The 23,533-nt window shown below is 44.3% G+C and overlaps 1 protein-coding gene across 1 annotated transcript in view; it reads right to left on the bottom strand.

The window, feature by feature from the left end:
• PHF2 (PHD finger protein 2) overlaps positions 1-23,533 on the bottom strand; it is a 187,723-nt gene that overhangs the window by 41,678 nt on the left and 122,512 nt on the right. The window contains exons 5-12 of the mRNA XM_029051015.2: positions 21,369-21,510; positions 18,151-18,337; positions 17,197-17,359; positions 16,424-16,511; positions 15,602-15,708; positions 12,127-12,218; positions 8,498-8,587; positions 5,823-6,194 (exon numbers count right to left, since the gene is read on the bottom strand). Coding sequence (XP_028906848.1) covers positions 5,823-6,194; positions 8,498-8,587; positions 12,127-12,218; positions 15,602-15,708; positions 16,424-16,511; positions 17,197-17,359; positions 18,151-18,337; positions 21,369-21,510 — 1,241 coding nt within the window. The remainder of the gene's footprint in view (positions 1-5,822; positions 6,195-8,497; positions 8,588-12,126; positions 12,219-15,601; positions 15,709-16,423; positions 16,512-17,196; positions 17,360-18,150; positions 18,338-21,368; positions 21,511-23,533) is intronic.

Below are 23,533 nucleotides of genomic sequence, written 5' to 3'. Positions count from 1 at the left end.
ATTGAGACACAGTGAAGTTAAGTGACTTGCCTGAGGTCACAGAGTAGGCAAGTGGCAGATCAGGGATTAGAACCCAGGCTCACTGACTCCCAGGCCCATGCTCTTTCCACTAAACCTTCTCCAGCCCTTTCACCTGCCCCTTCACCTACACCGGTTTAAGATCTAATAACTTCCTGTCTGGATGGTGTCTTCTCTCTCTAACCTACATATAGCTGCGTTAATCATGTTTCTGAAATAGCCATCAGCTCACAAAAACCTCCAATTGCAGCGTTACGCCTCAAGAAACACAAACTTTCTGACTACTGGCTTCAAAGCTCTACATCAATTGGCTTCCTCTTTCCTATTTGCTCTCTTCTCACAGCCTGTATTCTTTGCTACTCCCATGCAAACCTCTGAACCCTGGCCTACGCTCAACAGTTTCACATTCAACCCACTGCTCATGCCACTCCCCTTGCCTGGAATACCTCTGTCTTCAACTTTACCAAACCATATCTCTCCCCTTTTTCAAAGTCCTTTATATTAGCCCTTATGTGGCTGATTAATCTTCTAATTATTATGATGGTACCATCTCTTCAGCTATCTCAGTTTTTATGTAATCAACCTTTCATAACTTTGTCATTTATTCCTCTATACTCTAAACTCACTGCAGGCAGGGAATGTGTCCACTAACTCTGTTTTACTGCACTTTCCCAAGCACTTAGTACAGTGCACTGCACACAGTCAGCACTCAATAAGTACCATGGATTAATATTTCCACTTGTTAATTTTATCTATGCTTACATATTCTTAAGTACCTATACATTCCTCTTTTCATGTCTTTTTTCTCCCTCAGACTGGAAACTTCTCAAGGGCATATTCCAAATCTTTTACCTTTTTTGAATGGTCTCATACACATTACTACAACACTGCTGAATGAAGACAGACCCTCCCACGCCCCACCAATCATGGACAAAAAAGGAATCTTCCACAGGTGGCAAAACCCCTCCAATGCAGTGCTGAAACGTTATCCACCACTGAGGAAAAGGCTGAACAAAACAAAGAAAATCACCCAGAAAGGGAAGATATGACCTTAGCCCCTTCTTTTGAAGAAGTAACCTCTGCCATCAAAACCACGAGAAATGGACAAACCAATGCATCTGGGGGCATTCCTGCAGAAATCTACAAGCACAGAGAGGACCTTATCTCTCAGATCAATCCATGTTTGATTATTGAGCACTTAATGAGCACAATACAATAGAGTTGGCAGACTTGATCTGATTATCTTGTATCTACTCCAGCTCTTAGTACAGTACTTGGGACAAAGTAACCCCTTAGGAAATATCATCATCATTCACTTGCCCCATCTGAATCTCTGACATTCAGGGGAGGTGTGGAGGCTTTGCTCTTCCCCCGTCCCAGCCCCAAAGCACTTATGTACATATCTGTAATTGTATTTATTTATACTATGTGTCTCCCCCACTCTAGACTGTGAGATCGTTGTTGCATTGTACTTTCCCAAGAGCTTAGTACAGTGCTCTGAACACAGTAAGCACTCAATAAATACGACTGAATGAAACCCTACCCATAAGGAGCTTGCAGTCTTCAATCAGATGGCTACTCATTTTTCAACCTCTGGATCAAGTGAAGAAATGTCACAACATGTCAACAGATGTTACAATACGCACCATCTTTAAGAAGACAGTGTGAACCTCTCCCTCTTCAGGCTCAGGCTCTGGGGCAGAGATAAAAGCCCTGGGCTACTTCTAATATGGAGTCCTGCACAAACAGCCTTTGCTGCCTTGGCAGTTTTCCCCACTGCTCCTTCCCTTCCCTGACTCCAAACGGCTGCCTGAGTTGAACTCTGCTGAGATGTGGATAAAGAGATTTAAGCCATGTTGTTGCCCCCACAGTCCAAGATGGCCTTGCAATGCACAGAGGAGGCTCCAACCTGCTAACACCGCCCCTCCCCTCCCTCTCCACCATCCCCTCTCACCTGTGGCGCTCTTCAGGGCAACTCCACGGTGTGCAGCAGGTGTCTTTGTGCCCGCATTCAGAGCCTCCTCCCCACTACCAGTGCTCTGCTGGCTGACTGGCTCCAGAGGCCAGGACTGCCACCCCCTCACAAACACACACACCCCAAACTGAGGTGTCACAGTGGGACCCCCGGGCCAAGGGCAACCCGCAGCAGCTCCTGAAGCCACTTCGGGACACCTCCAACCTCCACTCTTTGACAGTTGGGGAGTGACCCTAGCTCCTCGTGCTTCCCCCAACATCTGGGTAATGCTTCCCTTCCCACCAGGCCACAGGATTCCAAAATGGTGGATCGGGCCACAAGGTGGAGACCAATAGACCGTTAGAGGAGGGACTAAGAGGAAGGAGCAGGGACTACTGGAGAACAAGGGATGCCAACTTCCTACTCACTGCCAATGAGAAGCCACAGAATCTGACAGACAGGACCGAGGGCTTGCTTCTGTGGGAGCATCTCTGGGAGGGACAAGGAGAGCTGACTGTGACAGCCAGGGGCAGGCTTATGCAAATGGAAGGATATGCTAAAACCCCGGCCATAAGTAAATGGCCCAGGCCCAGGCTCAGCTCAGTGGCTGGAACCATGGCTTGAGCCCTCCTGGGAGGGAGTAGAATTAAAGGTGGCAGACTTGGAACAAACTGTGGTCTCTGTTCTCTACATTACACCTCAACAGGAGTGGTAGCAGAAAGGAGAGTAAACTGACTGATAGAACATGGGCCTGGGAGTCAGAAGGACCTGGGTTCTAATCCTGGCTCCACTACTTATCTGCTAGGTGAGCTTGAGCAAGTTGCTTCATTTCTCTGTGCTTCAGTTACCTCATCTGTAAAATGGTGATTAAGACTGTGAATCCCATTGTGGGACAGGAACTGTGTCCAACCTGATTATCTTGTATCTACCCCAGTGCTTACAACAGTGCTTGGCACATAGTAAGTGCTTATAATGACAATAATAATAATTGTGGAAACTACAGAGGAATCTCCCTGATTATCATTGCTGGCAAGATTCTAGCCAAAGGACTTCTGAAAAGACTATTAAAGAAAATAGTCCAACATGCACTACCTGAATCCAAATTTGTCTTAAGACCAAACAACATTACAGTTTTTATCATATCCTCGTTAAATTACTGTATCAGTCCCCTCACTGGTGTCCCTGCCTCCTGTCTCTTCCCGTTCCAATCTGTACTCCACGCTGCTACATGGATCACCTTCTTGAAGCATCACTTGGCACATATCTCTCCATTCTAAATATTTCTCCAACTATTCCTGAATTTCAACAACCTTCTTAAGACCTCAGTGTCCCAACTTCACCCCACCTCTTGCCCCAAGTGACCTTGCCAACTACCTCATTGACAAAATTTAAAACATCAAGTATGAACTCCCCGAAAGTTTCCCCTCACTTCCTCAGTTCCTGCTCTCTCTTATCCCCCCATCCACTCTTTCATCCTTCCCCAGTGTCTCTCAAAAGATCTTCTACCTCCATTTTGAAATCTACCCCCTCTATCCACTCTCCAACCCATCCTTTTGCAAATTATAAAACTGCACCCACCATTTTTCCCTCCCCAACTGCCCACACTCCAACGACTCCTTTCTTTTGACTTTCAAACATTCACATATCGCCTATCCTAAAAAAAAAAACGCTTCCTCGGCCCTGCTGCACATATCCAGCATCTGTCCCTTCTTCTCTAACTTGTAATATTGCATCTCAATTTTTCCATCAACCTCCTCACTAACCTCCCCTACCTCCAGCCTCTTCCCTCTCCAGTCTATTCATCACTCAGCTGCCCATATTTTTCTAAAAAATGTTTCTGTGCATGTTTCTCCACTCCTCAAGAATCTTTAGTGGTTGCCCATCCAACTCTGCATCAAGCAAAAGCTTTTCACCTTCAGCTTTAAAACACTCAATGGGCTTTCTCCCCACTATCAATCAATGGTATTTTTTAATTGTATTTGTTATGCACTCACTAGGCACTGTACTAAGTGCTGGGGTAGATACAAGCTAATCAAGCTACTACTAAGCGCTTAGTATAGTGCTCTGCACACAGTAAGTGCTCAATAAATATGATTGAATGAATGAATGAATGATCAGGTGGGACACAGTGTCTACCTAGGCTACTGTACTTAGACTAGACTGTACCAAGTGCTTAGCACAGTGCTCTGAAAACAGTAAGCACTCAAATACTGCTTCCTATTATATCTTCCTACACATGCTACTTGTAAGTAATTTGTGTCTGTCTCCCCACTTTTGAATGTGAGCTCTTTAAGGGCAGAAGACATGTGTCTTGCTTCTGTTGTCCCTCTCCAATCATTCAGTATTGGCAAGTTGTGACATAAAGTAAGTTTCTGAAATAAGGGAATGTCAGTCACTCAACAAGCAAGTCTGGCATAGACACAGGGGCATAATAGCACCATTCTAGTGTGTTACCATCATTCTGATGTATCCTGAGAAGTCAATCGTATATCCCCAGAACTTGAAAGACCTCTGCTGATAGGCCAATTCTGATTCCACTCTCAGATGACAATGCTGGGAAGGAGGACTATCAGCAGATGTATTGAGTTGTTTAGTCCCCTGCCAGTACTATTTGACACTGGATGCGTTTAATGTTCAGTATTTTAAGCACCCAACCTCCCTCCACCAGAGGTCCTGCCACTAAGTTCCATAGCTTGGAAACATGGCCATGTTAACGGAGCCCTGGGAGGGGAAAGCGAGGGCTCTGTAGCAAGCTGGGGAGGTCAGCGGACGTCCTGGAGAACCATTCTAAGGTTTGGGCAGACGCCCAGAAAGTGAGACCTACATGTTACACTGCATGCCTAGTGTCGTTCAGCATCACGTGAGAATCAGTATCCGAGAGGGCTATAATTGTCCAACCTAACCAGGAGATTCAAGCTCTGTCTTGCTGACCCTGCAGATACTGGGTGACCTTGAGTATGTCATAACCTCCCTGGGCCTCAGTCTCCCATCTGTGTACAATAGGGAAGGTCATACTGGGCTCAGAGCCTCATCCCTAAGAGAATTAATGAGATAGAATCAAGAAATCTGTATAGAAAGTAAGGAGAGGGGACAAATAACTTCAAGGGATGAGAGGCACTGACTATTTACTTTCTATAACCCATCCCTGGATATGCCACAGACACCCATCTTGCCTTACTCCAGTGTGGAAGCTAAAGTTAGAATGTTGGGCAGGCTACGGCAGTTGTGATATTAGGATTGTATTCTATTCCATTCTATATTCATTCATTCATTCATTCATTCAATCAATCGTATTCATTGAGCACTTACTGCGTGCAGAGCACTGTACTAAGCACTTGGAAAGTACAATTTGGCAACAGAGACAATTCCTCACCAACAACAGGCTCACAGCCCAACCCAATTTGCTTGTATCCATCCCAGCGCTTAGTACAGTGGCACATAGTGTTTAACAAATACCATAATAATAATAATAATAATAATAATAATAATTCTATATAGCCTTGCCTGAGTAGTGAGTCCCCTGAAACTGTTCTTTGAGTTGCAATGTTCAGTAGCTCTCACTGCATTTATGGCTGTCCTCATCTTTTTATAATTTTTGTCTTCATCATTTTAATATTCTCCTTATGTGTCTATCACCAACCTCCTTCTCCCTGCTTATTCCTAGATTGTGAGCTGTTTGTCTGATTTCAATCTTTGTATTTTTCCCAGTGCTTAGTACAGTGTTTTGGTTACAGTAGGTAGTCAATCAAAACCACTAAATGAACGAATGAGAGCATGAATAAATAAATGGAAGAAAGAACAAAGCTGGAAACAGCAGAAATGTTTCAGAACCAGTAGTTCAAAGACATACCTTCCCCTTCTTTGGTGTCTCGATCTTCGTCAATGCCTCCTTTGTGTGTGCCTCCAGCAGGTCGAGGTTGGGAATGGTGGGAGGAGCACTCTCCTTGGTTTTCTTCCCTTTCTTCTTGCCTCCTTCCTTGACCTTCTGCACCTTAGGAGGCTTGGGGGGTTTGGGAGGTTTGGGGGGCTTGGGGGGCTTGGGGGGCTTGGGTGGCTTGGGCATTTTTACAGTCTTAGGAGTCTTTTTTTTAGTGGCTTTTTCTCCTGGAGGTGGAGGTGGGGGGATTTGGATGGGAGATGGGGGTTCCTCCTTCTTCATTGGACAGGTTTCCTCGGGGGTGACATTGGCACTCACTTCAGGTTTACTGACTTTAGATGCATTCTGAGAAGGGGAGAGAAATAACCACAAGACAAACAAATTGACAACCGGCTTGCTGGTACAGCACCCTCCCTGCGCCTGCCCCAACTCCAGCCCCTGTCCCTCACAGGTTTAGCTTCTCCTATTCTCACAGCTCTTCCATCTGTTGGTAATCACTTAGAAGGAACAACATCTGCTGTGTTTGTTTCCAATCTAAAAATGGTCTCTCAAAGCTGCCCTAACTTCTTTGGACTTTGATTTGATTTTTTCCCCCCTCAAGGTCAAGTCAACTCTCCATTATTCCAGGTCTTGCAGTTCCAGTTTGTTGATTATCTAGGCTCTCTGCTTTACCTCCTCTTCTTTATACTGCTCTTCCCCAGATGCTCAGGAAAAAGGAAAAGACATGAAACTTCAAAAAGTGGCTCAACATTTTCAACCTCCCCTCACGACCAAACCTTTTAACAAAACAGCTCAGAAGGAGCTGGTTGGGCTGGTTTATGAATCATTTAAAGAGAAAAGTACCTCAACCTGTCTAGTGGCAGAGGCACACGATAGGTCCACAGTTCGCTAATCTACGGCTCCCATGACAAATGAAAGACTTCCAGGAAAACTTTGATGCCTGCAGCGTGGATTTAAGCCACTACTGAACATTAACCGGACCTTTCTCTCCACCAGATGGTCGCACGACTCCTCCAGAAGCTTGTCACCCCTCATCATAGCTCTCAGGGCTCTGCTCCTGGCTGAGCCTATGGACCAGCAGCTGCACAGACCTCTCTCTCTCTTCAGTAAATGGCCAACGACTCACCTGGGTACCTGTCGCCCTCCCCACCCATCATAGTTCCCAGGGCCCTCAGCATCCTCCTCTATCGACCGCTACAGTGCCTTTCCAGGATCCTGCACTGGCTCTCCTCCACATCACCGAAGAGGCTCCATCCCAATCTGCCTTGCACTACCTGGGCAGGAAGAGGAAAAAGTAGCCACAGCCTGGTGCCGCTTCCACAAAACCTGGAGAAGGTTGTGGCGGCTGCTACTGGAGCAGTCACTGTGGCCACGGTTGTGACTGTGGACTCTGAGCCATGAAGAGTTTGAAATTCTGCTCCTCTAGCCACGGTACCATACTGATCTTTGCTTTTGGTCTTTATGTTCGCTTAGTGTCTTGTTTCGGCTCTCCTTATGTGTCTCTCACCAGTTCCCTCTTGCCCTTTTTATTTTTAGATTGTGAGTCCCCCAAGGGACAGGGACTGTGTCTAATTCCCATCTTTGCATTCTTTTCCAGAGCTTAGTACAGTGCTCTGCACCCAGTAAGCACTTAATAAATGTGTTCAGATTCTTTCACTTAATATTTCTTTATGATCTGCCCCTCCCCTGGTTGGTTCTTCCAGGCGGGATCTGATCGTTGGTCAAATTTGCTGGTAAATCCCATGGGACTGAACCCAGAAGGGTGGGTTAAGTGGGCATTAGGCACCCACTGTATCCTGCTTCTCATGGAAGCAGACATTCTACCAGTCTCATGTTTCTCTTTGTTTTTTGTTTTACAAGGATACTTGTAAAGTGCTTACTATGTGCCAAATGCTGTGCTAAGCAGTTGGGGCAGATACAAGGTAATTAGGTTTCTTTAGCAAAAGCATAAACTCTAGGAAAAGGGATATGAGAAACTCCAGGAGGTGGGGGTGTGGGGAGCAGTTTGGATGCTGGGGCTGGGAGAGTAATCTGAGCCAGGTCACATTTACTGGAGACCCAGGCTCCAGGAAAACTGGGGGTAAATCTGCTTCCCTGAGAATCTCCTGACTGGCTGGTACTGGGGGGTTTCTTCTTACTGGAGGCAGGGTAGAGGGAGGCAAGAAGTCTGGAACCCAGGCTTTTAGCTGGAGGGCAACAGAGGCTGGAGTCAGCACAGGAGGTACCAAGGTTCAGCAAGAGCCCAGAACAGGATTTGCAATTCATTCATCTCTGAAACCACAGGGGAATGCTCCCCAGAACCTGTGGTGCGTTCCTGGGGATCGTATGTGGACTCTGAGGCCAGGTTATTCCTCAGAGCCATGCTGAGGGGGTGGCAGCTATGCTGAGAACCTCTGATCTGGTATTTGAGGCCTTCAAAATAAATGTAGAGGTGAGGCAGCATTGGATGTGAGACTATGAACTACAGTACTGCCATGGGCTCAGGAATCCCTAGACACATTTTTGTTGCTCCTTTCAAGGCACCTCCCTGCTGACTTTTTTTTTCTTTTTTCCCTGGGAAAGAGCGAGTGTAAATTCCCATGTGTGAAGAAATCACATCATTTATTAAGACTAGACGGCACAGTTAATAATCTGGAAAGAACACAAACCTCACTTAATCTTATTTCTTTGGCAAGGTCCTTAATAAGTTGTGCTGGCTTGCAATGCTCTGGGAGCTCATCTTCATGATCTGCCAATGCCTACAATAGAAGATTTTCTCTATTACTTTCAAGCATGGCACTTGATTCCAAAGCAATCAAAGCATTTGTCTATTTCCACCTCCACTTAAACCATGGGAGCGCAAAAAATAGTGGACAAACCAATGTGAGTTAGTTTTCTCCTGAGAGTTCATTTAACTTCTTATAAAATCAATAGTTTTACCCTGAGAAATATAGCTGGAGAAAGCCCTGGGGAATGGGGAACTTTGGTCTGACTTGCTAAGCTTCACTGCTCACATATGCCATCTTGACAGGGGACAGTCAGAAAGATTTCAAGGATTCCATTAATGATTAAAGGTCTGGGGATGCTCCTAAGAATTATTAATAATGATGATGATGATAATAATAATGGTGATATTTGTTAAGTGCTTACTATGTGCCAAGCACTGGACTAAACCTTGGGGTAAACACAAGTTATTCAGGTTGGACAGTCCCTGTCCCATATGGGGTTAAGCAGGAGGGAGAACAGGCACCGAATCCCCATTTTGCAGCTAAGGCACAGGGACATTTTGTTTTGTTTTTATGGTATTTGTTAAGTACTTACTATGTGCCAGGCACTGTTCTACGTGCTGGGCTAGATACAAGGTAACCAGATTGGACACTGTCCAAGTCCCACATGGGGCTCACAGTTTTAATCCCCACTTGACAGATGGGACAACTGAGGTATAGAGAAGTGAAGTGACTTGCCCAGTCACACAGCAGGCAAGTGGCAGAGCTGGGATTAGAACTCAGGTCCTCTGACTCTCAGGCCTGTGCTCTTGCTCTAGGCCACGCCACAGCTTTGTTCCACTCCCATTACCCAACATCCAGTCTCTCTTGGCTCTGGGACTCTTCTGATCCTACAATCCCATAGTGCGTGCCCAGCATGGTGAGGGAGCCAGGATCAGGTGGGTAAAACTTCCAGCACGTAAGCTGACATTTAATGTCCCAGGGCTTTCCTGGAGCACGGGCCTGGGAGTCAGAAGGTTATGAACTCTAATCCTGGCTCCACTACTTGTCTGATGTGTGACCTTGGGCAAGTCACTTCACTGGGCCTCAGTTACCTCCTCTGTAAAATGGGGATTGAGACTGTGAGCCCCATGTAGGACAGGGACTGTGTCCAACCTTATTTGCTTGTACCCACCCCAGCGCTTAGTACGGTACCTGACACATAGTAAACTCTTAACAAGTACCCTAATTATTATAATTACCATGTGAGACTGGCGGTACATGGCTCCAAATAGATAATTTCAACTGTATTTATTGAATATTTACTTTGTGCAGAGCACTGTACTAAGCATTTACACCCAGTTCTCATGGAACAAGCAGGACACTGTATTTAAAAAAAACTCATCTTGTAGTACTCACTGTATCCAATGCCACATGCATACATACGACCATTTCTTCCGACACCATGTTGCACTGAATCCTGATAGGCTCGCATTGTCGGAAGAAAGTTCCCTAATTCTGCTGTCTCAGTCAAGCAAAAATGCAGAACTAAGTCTTCTCAGCTTGATGCTCACTAACATCAAATTGCACTAAATGCTATGTTTGCTCTGTGTGACTTCAGACCAAAACTGGAATTTTCTACAGGAAATATGTCTGGTCTGGGAGCTGTGACTTAGTGTGACTGTAGACATGCTCCTCTCCCTTTCAACTCCCAATCCATAAAGTAGAAACACAAGAGGTTAGTGAGAAGGGTAAAACACACAGGGATCTGCAGACAGAAAAAGTTTCTGTGGATGAGTACCGCCGATTATTAAGCTGTGATTTTACCAGCTTAGCATCTCTTCCCTTTCCTCCCCTCCATATGTTCTTCCCTTTGATGCTTCCCCTTTCCTACAACTTCACTGAAAGGCAAGAGAGTAGAACATCTGCTGAGAGCTTCTGAAGTGGTAATGCAGTAATCCCCTGGCTACCAGCATGGATGGGACAGTTCATTCTCCCTATCAAAACTGGCATCTGGGTTTTCCCATCATAGACACTATCCTGATGGACCAATCTCCCTCAAGACACAGCAGGGATTTCCCTTCCCTTTTTTCCTTCCCTTGTCTGGGTTCCACGGTTACCTACAAGGGACAAAAATGGACCTGCATTCCTGGACCCCATTCTACTTCAACCTCTGCCAGATGCCAGCCCTGTTCTTTTGGTTCCTCTTGGGCACCTAAAGGGGCTGCCCACCTGATTTGCTCACTGGCCATCAATGTCAAATGAGCATCCATCATATTTCTCCTCATCCCCTACTGCAAAGTTGATTCCATTAAAATTTTCCACTAGCCAAGTAGGTACAGACACTGCCCTTTGTAACTAACCAGTGACAGTAAATCCACCTGCTCAGTGGACTGCCCTTCTTCCTCACAGCCAGACTTGCAAGTGTGATGATGGGCCTGAGGAAGTGAATTTAATTCCAGAAGGCTTGCCTCACCCACTCTACTTGATTCTAAATAAGCTTATGGTGAGGCCAGTCTCAAAAATGTATCCACACGTTTGAGGGCAAAACACGTTAAATAGCCAAATAATTTTTTTTATGCCATTTGTTAAGCACCTACATTTGTTAAGCACTGTATTAAGCACTGGGGTAGATACGAGCTTATCAGGTTGGACACAGTCCCTGTCCCACATGAGGCTCACAATCTTAATTTCCCATTTTACAGATGAGATAACTGAGGTGCAGAGAAGTTAAGTTACTTGCCCAAGGTCACACAGCAGAAAAATGGGAGAGCCGGAATTAGAGCCCAGGCCATGCTCTATCCGCCAGGCTAGATGGATCTCGTGAGGCTAAATGGGGTTTGCACCTGAATTATCCATATATTTTGCAAATAGAGACCCAACTTTAGTATTGTATCTTGCCCGAGCCCTAGGTTTGCCTTCACTGAAACATATTACCCATGGCTAATAATCATGATTAAAACTATTCAACTTCAGCTACATCTAAGGTTTAGGTTTCTTTCATTTTTTTTTAAAAACTCTTTGTGGTTCCAAATACTTTTATTAGGAAAGCCTCCTCTGCATTTCCAGATTTACAATAAAACATAATCAACAACAGGTTGGCAACTCACTGTGGGCAGGGAATGTGTCTGTTAATTGTTGTACTGCATTCTCCCACGTGGTTAGTACAGTGCTCTGCACACAGTAAGCCCTCAATAAATATGATTGGCTGACAGTAGCATTTGAACTTTTCTTTCCTTCAAATACCGAAGTCACTTTGCTACCAAATGGCAAACTTTCCTATTGCTAAAACCAAAGCATTTCATTATGAAATTTGCCCCATATTCACTATTTCCTCATTGAAGCTGCTTTAATATTTATCCACTTGATATTTTTCAGCATATAAGATTTTTCTAAAGATCCCAGCCAAAAGCTACATCCTTTCCAAAGGAGATCTTCTTGAACATAATGTGAAAAATAACCTAGTGGATGTTAACTAGTGTCCAGATTCCCTTTTTCCAGGGCTCTTTTTCCCAGGTCTAGTTCACTGTCTTCATTAACTGCTATCTCTACTTCACCCACCAATAAGATTCAGAATAAAGATCTTTCCTTACCTGTTTTTTAGTCCAAGACCTGAAAGCACCATTGAGAATTTTAGCTCCTTGAACTAAATGAGGTGGTGGCTGCTGGCCAGATTTGTGCAAACCTATGAAAAGGAAACACTTTGTTAGTTTCAGTCATCAGAGCCTCTGACTACAGAATTCCAAGAGGACTGCTGCAGTGTTTAAAGTAAAAAGGAAAATACAATTTGAACCAGAATGCTGACAGCCCCTGCCTGAATGCAAGCAGAACACAAGAGGGCTCTGGGAGTAGGATGGTGGCCAGTCAGCCACTGTGGAAGATGCTATAGCTAAGGGCCTCGGGGCATAGTAAAACGGGAGGTTCCTTCTTCTGGAAACCCTAGAGAGAGCAGGGGTTGGGAGCGGGGTCGGGTCACACACGGCCCCTCCCTGGCTCAGCTCCACTTAGGCACCGACCCCCTGGTATTCCAAAACACCCACTCTGGGAGTTTTCTTAGATTGGGGCTGAGTTGCGGAGGATTCTGGATTACTTTTTTTTATGGTATATTAAGTGCTTACTATGTGCCAGGCACTGAACTAAGCACTGGGGTAGATACAAGATCATCAGGTTGGACACAGTCCAGGTCCCACAAGGTGCTCACAGCATTAATCCCCATTTTACAGATCAGGTAACTGAGGCACAGAGAAGTTAAATGACTTTCCCGGAGTCACACAACAGATAAGTGGCAGAGCCGGGATTAGAACTCAGGTCCTTCTGACTTCCAGGCCCATGCTCTTATCCACTAGACCACACTGCCTCTCTTACTTCCAGCACTAGTCTGCTGGTCAGCAAGGAGTAAATAGTAGCAAAAGACGTTACACTTATTTTTGTAGCATCAGTCCTCTCCCAGATCATCACGCTCTCTCCAGTCCATCATTTAGATGGCTTCTGAAACCTTACCTTATAAATCCTTCCGTGACCAATAGGAAGTAGTGTGTGGCCTAGTGGAAAGAGCACAGGCCTGAGAGTCAGAGGACCTGGGTTCTAATTCTGGCTCTGCCAGTTGCCTGCTGTGTGACCTTGGCCAAGTCACTTAATTTCCCTGAACCTCAGTTTCTTCATTTATAAAATGGGGATGCAATAGCTGGTCATGGGACTACATCTGACCTGACTAACTTGTATCTACCCCAGATCTTAGAACACTGCTTGACACATAATAAGGGCTTAACAAATAAACATAATAACAATAATAACAGTAATAATAATAATTCATAGAATGCAAGTGTTTCCTAAATGCCACCCTGATTCTACATAAAACTCCCATGGCTCCTCTTTTCACTTACCACCCTTTAAGAAAACACTTTTCCCCAATTCTTTATTTTCTTTTTTATATGTTCTCTCAACATTGGTTAAGTTCTCTGTGTGTCCCTTATGTCTGTCCACATCAGTGTTTTCTGTCTTAGACAGTAAGCAGGGAATTGCAGGGAACATATCTCCTTAATCTGCTATCACTGAGCAAAACACCACCTAAATCAGCACTTGAAAAAAATGATTTTGCTTTTAATCTACCAGCTGTTTCTTCTTCCCTGGCACATGGAAAATTATAAACTTCTTCTGCCCCTCAGATTTTGATTCCACGCTGCTGATTGCAAGTAGACTTCTTATGCTCCCTACTTGGTTTTTATTTCTTTCCTGACCCCTCCATGTCTATCTGATCAAAATTCTTTGTAAAGTTATCACAGAAAAAGCATTTATCAATAAAGGTAGAAAAACCAGACCGAACCTAAACTTGCCTCAATGTTGAAAGGCTCCAGATTGAATAACCCGGTTTAACTACTAGGAGAAACTCAGGTTTTGAAATTATAACAAATTGAGAGTAGATAGGAAATGACTGAAAACCCGGGTACCAGGTTCTGAGGCAAAGTTCTCAAAGTTTGACAGGGCCTAGAAGATAATGGTGATGCCCTTGTAGCCCAAATTGCCACCCAAAATATATTTTTCCCCTCTCTCTACTGTTCAGGGATTTGATAGGTAACACAGGCACCGGGCCTTGATTTTCAGCTGAGGGAGAGAAGGGCAGCAAAATTTTACAAAGTAGAAAAAGATTCTGCTCACTGACAGGTCTCCACTCCCTGCTCTCTAGCCCTTACCTCCCATCTGATCTACAATCCCACAATCTCCTCTCATCTCCAGAACAACCCCACTTGGATGTGCCACTGGTACCTTGAACTCAACATGTCTGAAACAGAACTACTCATCTTTCTCTCTAAACCCACTCCTCCAGCTAACTTTCCCATCTTAGTCAATAACACCACCCTCCTCCCCGAAACTGTCCCAGTTGGTCACCCTCAACTACTCTCTGTCTTTCAACTCTCACATTCAGTCTACTGCCAAATCCAGCTGGTTCTTGCTACATATCTCTCAGATTTGCTCCTTCCTCTGCACCAAACCTGCAACAAGTTCTGGTTATATCACAGCTGCACTACGGCATCAGCCATCAGCCCTGGTCTCCCTCCACCCAGACTCTCCCCAACCCTCCAAATCTACATACCCCACTGCTGCATGGATCATCTTCTTCAAGTGTTTTTCAACTCAAATATCTCCTCTCTTCAAAACCCGCCACTGGCTTCTTGGGTCTCTCCACATCAAACACAAACTCCTCCCAATCGGTATCAAGGTTCCTCACCAACTCATTACACCATAGCTACCTGCTCTCTTCCCCACCTTTCCCTAACTCGCTCCCATTGTTTCTCTCGAGCTAACACTGCAGTCATTCCTTGCTCTTGACTCTTCCACCCCATCCCCTCACTTAGGCTATTCTCCCAGCCTGGAACACCCTCTCTTCCCAAATCCAACAGACCACAGCTCTCACCACATTCAACGCCTTTTTAAAATCCCACCTCCTCCAACAAGCTTTCCCTGATTCATTTCCCAGCATCCATTAGCCAACTCTAGCATATGTGAGCATCCATCTTCAACACTCTTGTAACTTAACACTAAACTCTTTCAGTTAATTTAACTACTCCTGTAACGACTTTCACGTTTTCTCCTCAACTAACTACCGTCCAACTTATACCCATGGCAAAACTATCATTTCCACTCAGAAAATGCTTGTGCTCCCTACACTCTTCCTCCGCCACCAGTTTTCACATCCCCTGGCTCCATATGTGCCCACCACTCATTTTAAAATGTCAGTGACCAGCCGACCACCTTCTCAGGCAATCGGTGTGGCGGGGAGGTACTTGCAGAGTACCCTGAAAGTGTGCACACAAAAAGGCATCAGAGAGGGGTTGGGTTTAAGCACTACTGGAGCAAAATCATAGGCTTCATCCTACAGTCCAGTTGCTCCCATGGAGTTGGCAGCCATGATTGGTTATAGGTCAAAGAGGGTGAAAGACGAGAATCTGCACCTCCTGACCTGCAGATTTTCTGCATTCTGTAGTGACAGCAAAGAATGGGAACTGCATCCTTAGCAGTTACCACACACAGCACGAGCAGAGTTTGAAAAACAAAGGAATAGTTCTCTACCTTTGAATGTCTCTAGCAGATGCTTTCCCATATACCAACATGCAGTTTCAAAGTTTGGAAACTGAGTGAGACTGCCAATTTTCAGTCTTCTTTCCACTTCATATGCTCTGTGATCCAAAGCAAAATGCACTTCAGTATAATGAATCACAGGCAACATTAAATAATAAAAACAAAACATCCAAGCCAAAACCAGGCAATCAGCACTAAAACAACAGAGCAGCAAGACATATAAATGCAAATGTTTTATGACTTTACTTTTCATATTTGGATTTCTTGTCAACTATGCTTGAACCTTAAGTACAATGTTAAAACAACATGTAATGAAAGCTGTGGGTTAAATTGATTCAGTTGCTTCACATTTCAGAAAGAACTCATGCTGGCTGGCAGACAAAATGCATCGTGGTGTAGTTATGAGACATCAATGTTAATTCTTGGGTGAGGGAATGACTCAATTTCTTATCTCTGAAAAAATCAAAGAGAAAATCAAAAACTATCAATGTCTGCAATAGCACAGCTTCATCCCTTTCTAATGAAGGCCTTAAAAAGCCATTGCCCTTGAATCAACAGCTACCTGGATACCATTTTAATCTGACCATTGGCGATGGATATCAATGAATGTGAGTGTCAGAATAGGGGGAAATATTACATTATTACTCCTAGGGGGTGTCAGATGGAAGTACCTGTTTAAATGTTGCCAAAGGAAACTAAAAGCTACCAAACTTCAGAGTTTTCAGAATACCAAGCTTCCTTTTGGAAAGGGAGTCAAAGACAGGACATTCAAGGAAGTGGGGAGAAACATCAAATACTTTTTAAGCACAATACCTCATCTGCATTTCAACACTCAGGCTGTGTAGGAAATGTCCTGCAAATGCCAAGCAGTCTACAGGGGTTAGTGTTGCATATATCCAACCTACAAAAGAGGAAAAGAGGTATGTGTATGTCTGTCCGCCCCATCTCTAGAGGCAGCAGCAGCACAAGAGGGCCCCCAGAAACACCCCAACTGCATTCCCAGAGAAGAGAGGTCAGTGCTCAGGAAGGCCCAAATCTCACAGGCCTGTCAGCAGGGGGTCATGACTAATTTCCCAGTGGGAGATGGTAACGCTCACCTGGCCCTTTGAGGTTCTCTGAGGGAGAATATTAAGTGTGCCCAAGGAAATGAAAAAAATTATGAGCTAGAGTATCTCCGCACCTAAACTGTTCCCAGTTCAATTTAGAAAGCAGAGTAGATACAGAAATACCCTTTAAAGTGAATTTTTTCTGCCCTCCCCTTGTTTGGTCAAAAAAAAAAAAAAGGACCTGGCAAAAGGTATGACCCAACTTTTTCCACTGCTTAACCTAAAAAGACCAGCACTATGCCTGCCCTGTCTTAACTACTCCCACATATGATAAGACCATATGCAGCATGTGTGTGGTATGCAAATGACACGTATAGAGCATGTGAATGACAGCAGAGCAGGTTCATGGTGTACCGTGAGACTGAAGGATCAACCCCAAAACAAGAGAATCCTAAACAACAAGGCAGCATGAATGAAGTCAAAATAGACACTTTATTTTCATTTTAGGCCTCAGGGAAATGTCCCCTGTGGATGACTTACCTGATGGAATGAAGAGAGTTTGTCCTTGTTTAACCATGCACTTGTAGCATTTATCCACCTGGTCTGCAAAAAACATCTCACTGTGGTTCGCTGCAGATTGCCAACGCTCATAGAGAGAAATATTTGCTGAGGCTGGTTTGATGAGATAAAAGATCTTTTCTCCCTGAATTAGAAAAGGTACAATTAAAGGTGCTGAGCATGTCCATGAACCATTCCAGTGATTAACCCTACCTCGCTCCAAGCCCTTCAATCACTCCAATAATTGCCCAGCACCTGTAAAGATCTCCCTGTACACATGTGTTTAATTTGGAGTCACTTGCGTTTGAATTGCACTTGCATTCAATGAGTTACTATAATGCTGACTCCCAGTTAGACTGACAACACCTAGAGGTCAAGGGCTGTGTTTTCTCCTTTGTCACATCTAGCAGCAGTGCTTTACCAAAAGTGGGCATTCAATAAGCACCACTGATTGGCTCACCGGCAAACAAGAAGAACTGTCGGTTTATGTCTTTGGAAGATACTCTGAATGATCTTTGGCCTGGGAGAACATGAGGAATCCATTTAATGTGCACAACAAGGATCAGCCTTTTCGTGTGCACTCAGAGAAGAAATTCACCATCACTGGTGTCTTCTTCTAACACAGTGGACAACTAAATATCTTAATGAAACAGAGAAAGAGCTCACATTTTTAATCCAACAACTTCAAAAGCCAGGACCCAATTCTGAGCTCGCTAATTGGGCAATTAATGGCATTTATTGAGCACTTACAGTGTGCAGAGCACTGTACTGAGCACTCAGGAGCATACAATTCAACGGAGTTGGTAGACACATCTCCCTGCCCACAACGATAAGGGCAGGAGGAGAGGGAATTTTAAAAAGAAAACTTGGATTATTCGAGAAGTGCATCCAGAAGCGTAGGACAAGTTTGACAAGAACAGAGAACCGAACTCTTACTTTCAGAACATGGTACCAGGCTGAGGCCCCTCCAGAGTCTATATGGAAGTCAGTGTAACTGTCCTTCACGCAGATCAGGCAGTACTTGTTCACTTTGGGTTTGGCCAGCAAGGCATCATCCGGCCAATAATTTTCCACCCAAGAGAGCTTTTTAACGATCTCAGGAGGCTCCACAAAACTGGACATTCTAGTGAGAGGGAAAGGAAGTCATGTTTTAGAAAAGTCATTCAGAGGAAGGTGCCCAAGTTGAGGATTAGATCCTTAGGTCTTTTGATAGAGAATCAACGCTCTAGTTATCTGCTCTCTTGGAGACTTGCAAGGCAACAATTTCCTTCTTGGACTAAGTTAATGTTTGGTTTTGAACCAATGTGGGACTGGGAATAAATATTTTTTCTTCCACAACATGGGGCCTTTTTCAATGTCTCTTAAACGAAAGCATCTGTTCTTCCAGCTGAAATGAAAGGAACCCAGTTACAATGTGCCATTTCTGTTTAATGTCAAATCTGGTTAATATATTTCCAATTAAAATGAGCAAGGAAAGGGAGAACCTTTTATTCAATTAAAATGTCATTGTTAAGATGTAAAATATTTTGTAGCAAATCATGAACTCAGCAGCATATGAATGGCAGTTTCAACTATCACTAAGAATAAAGATTTCTCATTATTATTGTCTCTGGAAAAAAGAAAAGCTATAAAATCCCTATTTGAAAATACTCATAATCATCGAACTCTGAAATTGTGGTCGATTCTTTATGTGGAAACGGACAGACACCACTAAAACAATAAATACAAGTAAGCACCAATCTCAAACCTATGAATAGAAAGGGAGTCGCAATTATCCTTTGACCTTATTTCAGACTCTATTAATTAAAATTTCTTTTTTTTCTTGGAAAGACAGAATTCTTTTTGCAACACCCAGTGTTTATTTTTCTATTCCAGCTTAGCCATGGCCATGGAATGCTGATAAAAAGGTCTTTATTGCAGAAATCATTCCTTCCGCAGATGCAATGATTACCCAGGAGATCAGGAAGGCAAATCTCCCAAATTAGTTTGGTTACATTTTGTATCAGAATATCGCAAATCCATTCCCGACTCACTCTCAATGCTTGCCCTTAAAATCCCAATTCAGGTAGGATTTACTCCATAAACCAGCCTGGAGTTTCAAATTAATTGGAATGCCACCAATCAGAGGCCTGCATTTGACCAGGTCCTCCATAGGCCATGCTCAAGTCACATAATACAAGGTAAGCTGCACCTGGGCTAGGCTGGAGTCCCCATTAGGTGTTCCAGCTTCCTTTGGCCTCTGGCTGAATGCAGGTGGGGGATGGTGGGCATCTAGAGACAGAAAGAGACTTCAGGCCCAAGCCATCCCTGGAGCAAGACACAGTACCAATCAGTCAATCAATTGCATTTACTGAGCGCTGTGTGCAAAGCACTGTACTAAGCACTTGGGAGAGTGCAATATAACAAGAGCTGGAAGACATGTTCCCTGTCCACAAGGAGCTTACAGTCAGGAGGGGGAAACAGACATTAATATAAATAAGTAAATTATGGATATGTGCTTAAGAGCCACGGGGCAGATGGTGGGGGTGAATAAAGGATGCAAATCCAAGTGTAAGCGTGATACAGAAGGGAGTGGGAGAAGAGGAAATAAGGGCTTAGTCAGGAAAGCCTCTTGGAGGTGATGTGCTTTAAATATGACTTTGAAGGTGGAGAGTGATAGTCTTTTGAATATGAAGGGGGACGGAGTTCCAAACCCGAGGCAGGATGTGGGCGAGGCATCGGAGCGAGATAGATGAGATCGAGGTACAGTGAGTAGGTTGGCATTAGAGGAGTGACGTGTGTGGGCTGGTTTGCTGTAAGAAATCAGAGAGGTAAGGTAGAAAGGGGAAAAGGGATTGAGTGCTTTAAAGCCAAGGGTAAGGAGTTCCTGTTTGATGTATGTGGAGGTGGATGGGCAACAACTGGAGGTTCTTCAGGGCTGGGGAAACATGGACTGAATGGTTTTGAAGAAAAATGATCCAGGGAGCAGGATGAAGTATGCACTGAAGTGGGGAGAGAGACAGAAGGCATGAAAATCAGCAAGAAGGCTGACCAGGGAACGGGAAAGGAGTTGGGAGACTTTAGTGTCCTTGGCCAAAATAAAATTATTTGGTGCTAACCACCACCTACTCTTCAAAGTCTAAGGGCCCATCCTGAGACTTCCTGGATTGACTGTGCTCACCAGGCTATAGGAAGAAGGGGGAAGATTTCCTCCTCTCATTTTACTATATTGAAATTCAAGTCGCAATTCCAATTGGATTTGGCCTACCCTCCCTCTAAGTCAATCAAATATATTATGTTTTTAAAACCTCTCCCAAAATACAAGTGTTTTGGGTCCATCATGTACTACCGAGCAAGCACTTACTAAATATTCAATCAATCAAATAGAGTGGAGCACAACCAAAGATTGCATGATGGAGCTATCTCTAACTTCCACACTCAAGTGAGTCTAACTGATTCTCCTTGGGCTTCATGCCCTAAGGAGAACTACCTGGGCATTTCCTTAATCTTGCCCTTTTTATCATTATAATTTCAGCAGCTTGGCCTGAGCGTATATCCAGTCACTCTTTTTCCACCTTTATTAGTCTGTCGACTCATGTGAAGTATTTGAGATTATAGTTACATTATTCTGGGTCCAAACAATATGTACACTGTGGCTAGTGTTATGCCCCAGTCTGGACATGACAGATAAAGAGGAACCAATTAAACACTTATCATTACAAGTGATGTCTCTTCATTGAAACTCTTAAGCTAGAATGGGTGTGAATGATTTGGAGAGGTTGATCATCTAGCTCATACTGCTGTGAGGTTTCATGGTAGGAACTGGAAAAAAAATTAAGCAATTTCTGACAGTAATTTCTCTCCAAAGAATATGTCAATTTGCTATAATCAGGAAGAATTTTCTATAAAAGAAAAGGAAGAAGGTTCCTGGTTGGCAATGCACTTATAAATAGACAAGCGATACAACCAAAACAAGATGTGATTGGCACAGTTCACAGGGTTCCAGATAGACGTGGCATAGTCCAGCAGAAAATGGCCCCTGGTTAAACTCCCCACTGATCGTCCTTTTTGTGTCTTTTCTTTTTTAAATGAAGAAACAGCCAACAGAAGATTGCCAGAGAAAATAAAACACATTTCCTTCAAAAATGCATTTCTAAATGTCAATTCTCTCTTACCTTGTGTCCGAAAACTCCAAGTTGGTGACATTCAGGACTCTCTTCCTGTTCGTGCTGTAGTAATAATCAACAAATTCCTTTAGCTTCATCTTACAGTCTTTCTGTTTGGTGACATCAGTGACATCTACGCTCCTCTCTGGTCCTATGGGATCCAGACAAGAAAAAGATTAGCTACTTCTCTATTTGGGAGGCCTGGGCCAATGGAGTCAAGACTGAAACTGCATTCAGAAGGGGAGCATTGCCCCGCCTGATGTGGTCACCAGCATTCTTTCCCCCCAAAAGCCAAGAATGTGTTTGCTTCAAAAGAGAAGTACTAAGATTTAGTTGAGCAACAGAGGATTCTATGGCTCTACTTTTTAAATCTGACTCTCTCACTGACAGGATCAACAGGACAAAAAATAAAGTTTCTGGCCTCCTGTGTTCCCTAGGAAAAAATATATAAATTAAGCAACCCGTATCGCTTACATGAAATAAACCAATTTGGGCATGTGTATATTGGTATGGTAGGACGAAGTCAATTTTTTCAAGTTATTTAATCTCTCTTGCCTTAGTCTCTTCAACAGGAAAATGGGCACAATAATAACAGTCAACCTTTAAAATAGCCAGTCATATTTTCTGGATGGTTCAGACATTGACCTGGCTGAGGTCAGGTATATTTTGGGCCTCTTTCAGCTGTGATTCTATGAAGTTAATATATGGGGCTCTTGTCAAGAGTAACCAGTAAAAATGAGTTTAAAGGAAACTTACACTGAGGAAAACAGGCCCCAAAATGATGAGGAAAATAACCCTCAAAATGTTTTTTCCTGGACTTCACCATGCTACAAGGAACCCTGAATGGGGAGCTCTGCAGCCCTCAGAGTGATGGAGGGAGTACACGATACCAGGATGCAAAAGAGGAAAAAAGCCGAAGAGTTGAAAGGGAGACGAAGTTCTGATGTTGTGTCTAGGGGGAAATATGCTCCAAAGGAGGAGTGAGCCTCTGTCCAGTAGTCTCCGTCCAGGGACTGCAATAAAGGGTGTTTCAGGTCTGAAGCGGGAGGTGGGGGCACTAATGGGAAGATCACCTGCTATTCTCTACTTCTGCACATCATATGAAGTACCTTTTGAGCTATGACAAATGGGCCCAGTGTTGCACTTTCTGAATGTCCCAAAAATTCTGGTCAAGTCTAAGTCCCTTTGTAAGGCAGCACTGGAGGTCCCCTCCTTGTCCTACCCTCATCCCCCATTACTATGGTCCTGAGACCCTCCAGAGCTTCAGTAGTGAGGGTAACGGTAGGGCAGCAGAAAAAAGAAGTGAAGGAACAGACTCTTCTGGCTCCTCTTCAGTGGCAGCAATAGCAGCTGTTGCTTCAGCTGTCATCACCTCCATGGCTGAACTGGCTCGTGCGGCCATTGATGGAAGTTTCAGGAATGGCCAGAAAGACGATAATAATAATAACAATAATAAAAATGGTATTTGTTAAGCGCTAATACTGTGCCAGGCACTGTACTTAACGCTGGGGTGGATACAAGCAAATTGGGTTGGACATAGTCCCTGTCCCACAAGGGGCTCACAGTCTCATTCCCCATTTTACAGATGAGGGAACTGAGGCACAGGGAAGTGAAGTGACTTGTTCAACGTCACACAGCAGACAAGTGGCAGAGCCGGCATTAGAACCCATGACCTTCTGACATCCAGGCCCGGGCTCTATCCACTATGCTATACATGTCAAGTTGTTGCACCAGAAACTCCCATCATCTACCTGGAAGGGTCAGTTCTGACATGGCTACCATTATCACCTGCTGCTGCAACCACTGGCATGGCAGTTTGCTTTTTTTTAAGCTAGGTAGTGGCAAAGTGGGGGGTGTAAGACAGCAGTGGTGGCAGCAGTGGGAAAGGAGGCAATTTCTCCGCCCATCTTTTTCCTGTCTCTTTTCACCCATTTTCCCGCCCCTCTTCTTCCCTATTATTCTCCTTTCCCCCTCCCTCCCCTATTTTCTTTCTCCTCTTTTCCTTCTCATTTACACTTTCTCCCTGTTTCTTTTCCCTCTTGCCCTCTTTCTCTCCCGCTTTCTCTACACCTTTGTAACTTTTTCTAGCCCCACCCCCTGGAGGCCCTGCCCACCCTCTCCCCACCCCACTCCACCATCACTATCATAGTCTGAATCTGTACATTTTGCCCTAC

The sequence above is a fragment of the Ornithorhynchus anatinus genome, chromosome X1 (assembly GCF_004115215.2).
Source record: "Ornithorhynchus anatinus isolate Pmale09 chromosome X1, mOrnAna1.pri.v4, whole genome shotgun sequence".
Classification (NCBI taxonomy): domain Eukaryota; kingdom Metazoa; phylum Chordata; class Mammalia; order Monotremata; family Ornithorhynchidae; genus Ornithorhynchus; species Ornithorhynchus anatinus.
The sequence above is the reverse complement of the archived record's forward strand: the minus strand, read 5'-3'. Positions and strand labels throughout refer to the sequence as shown.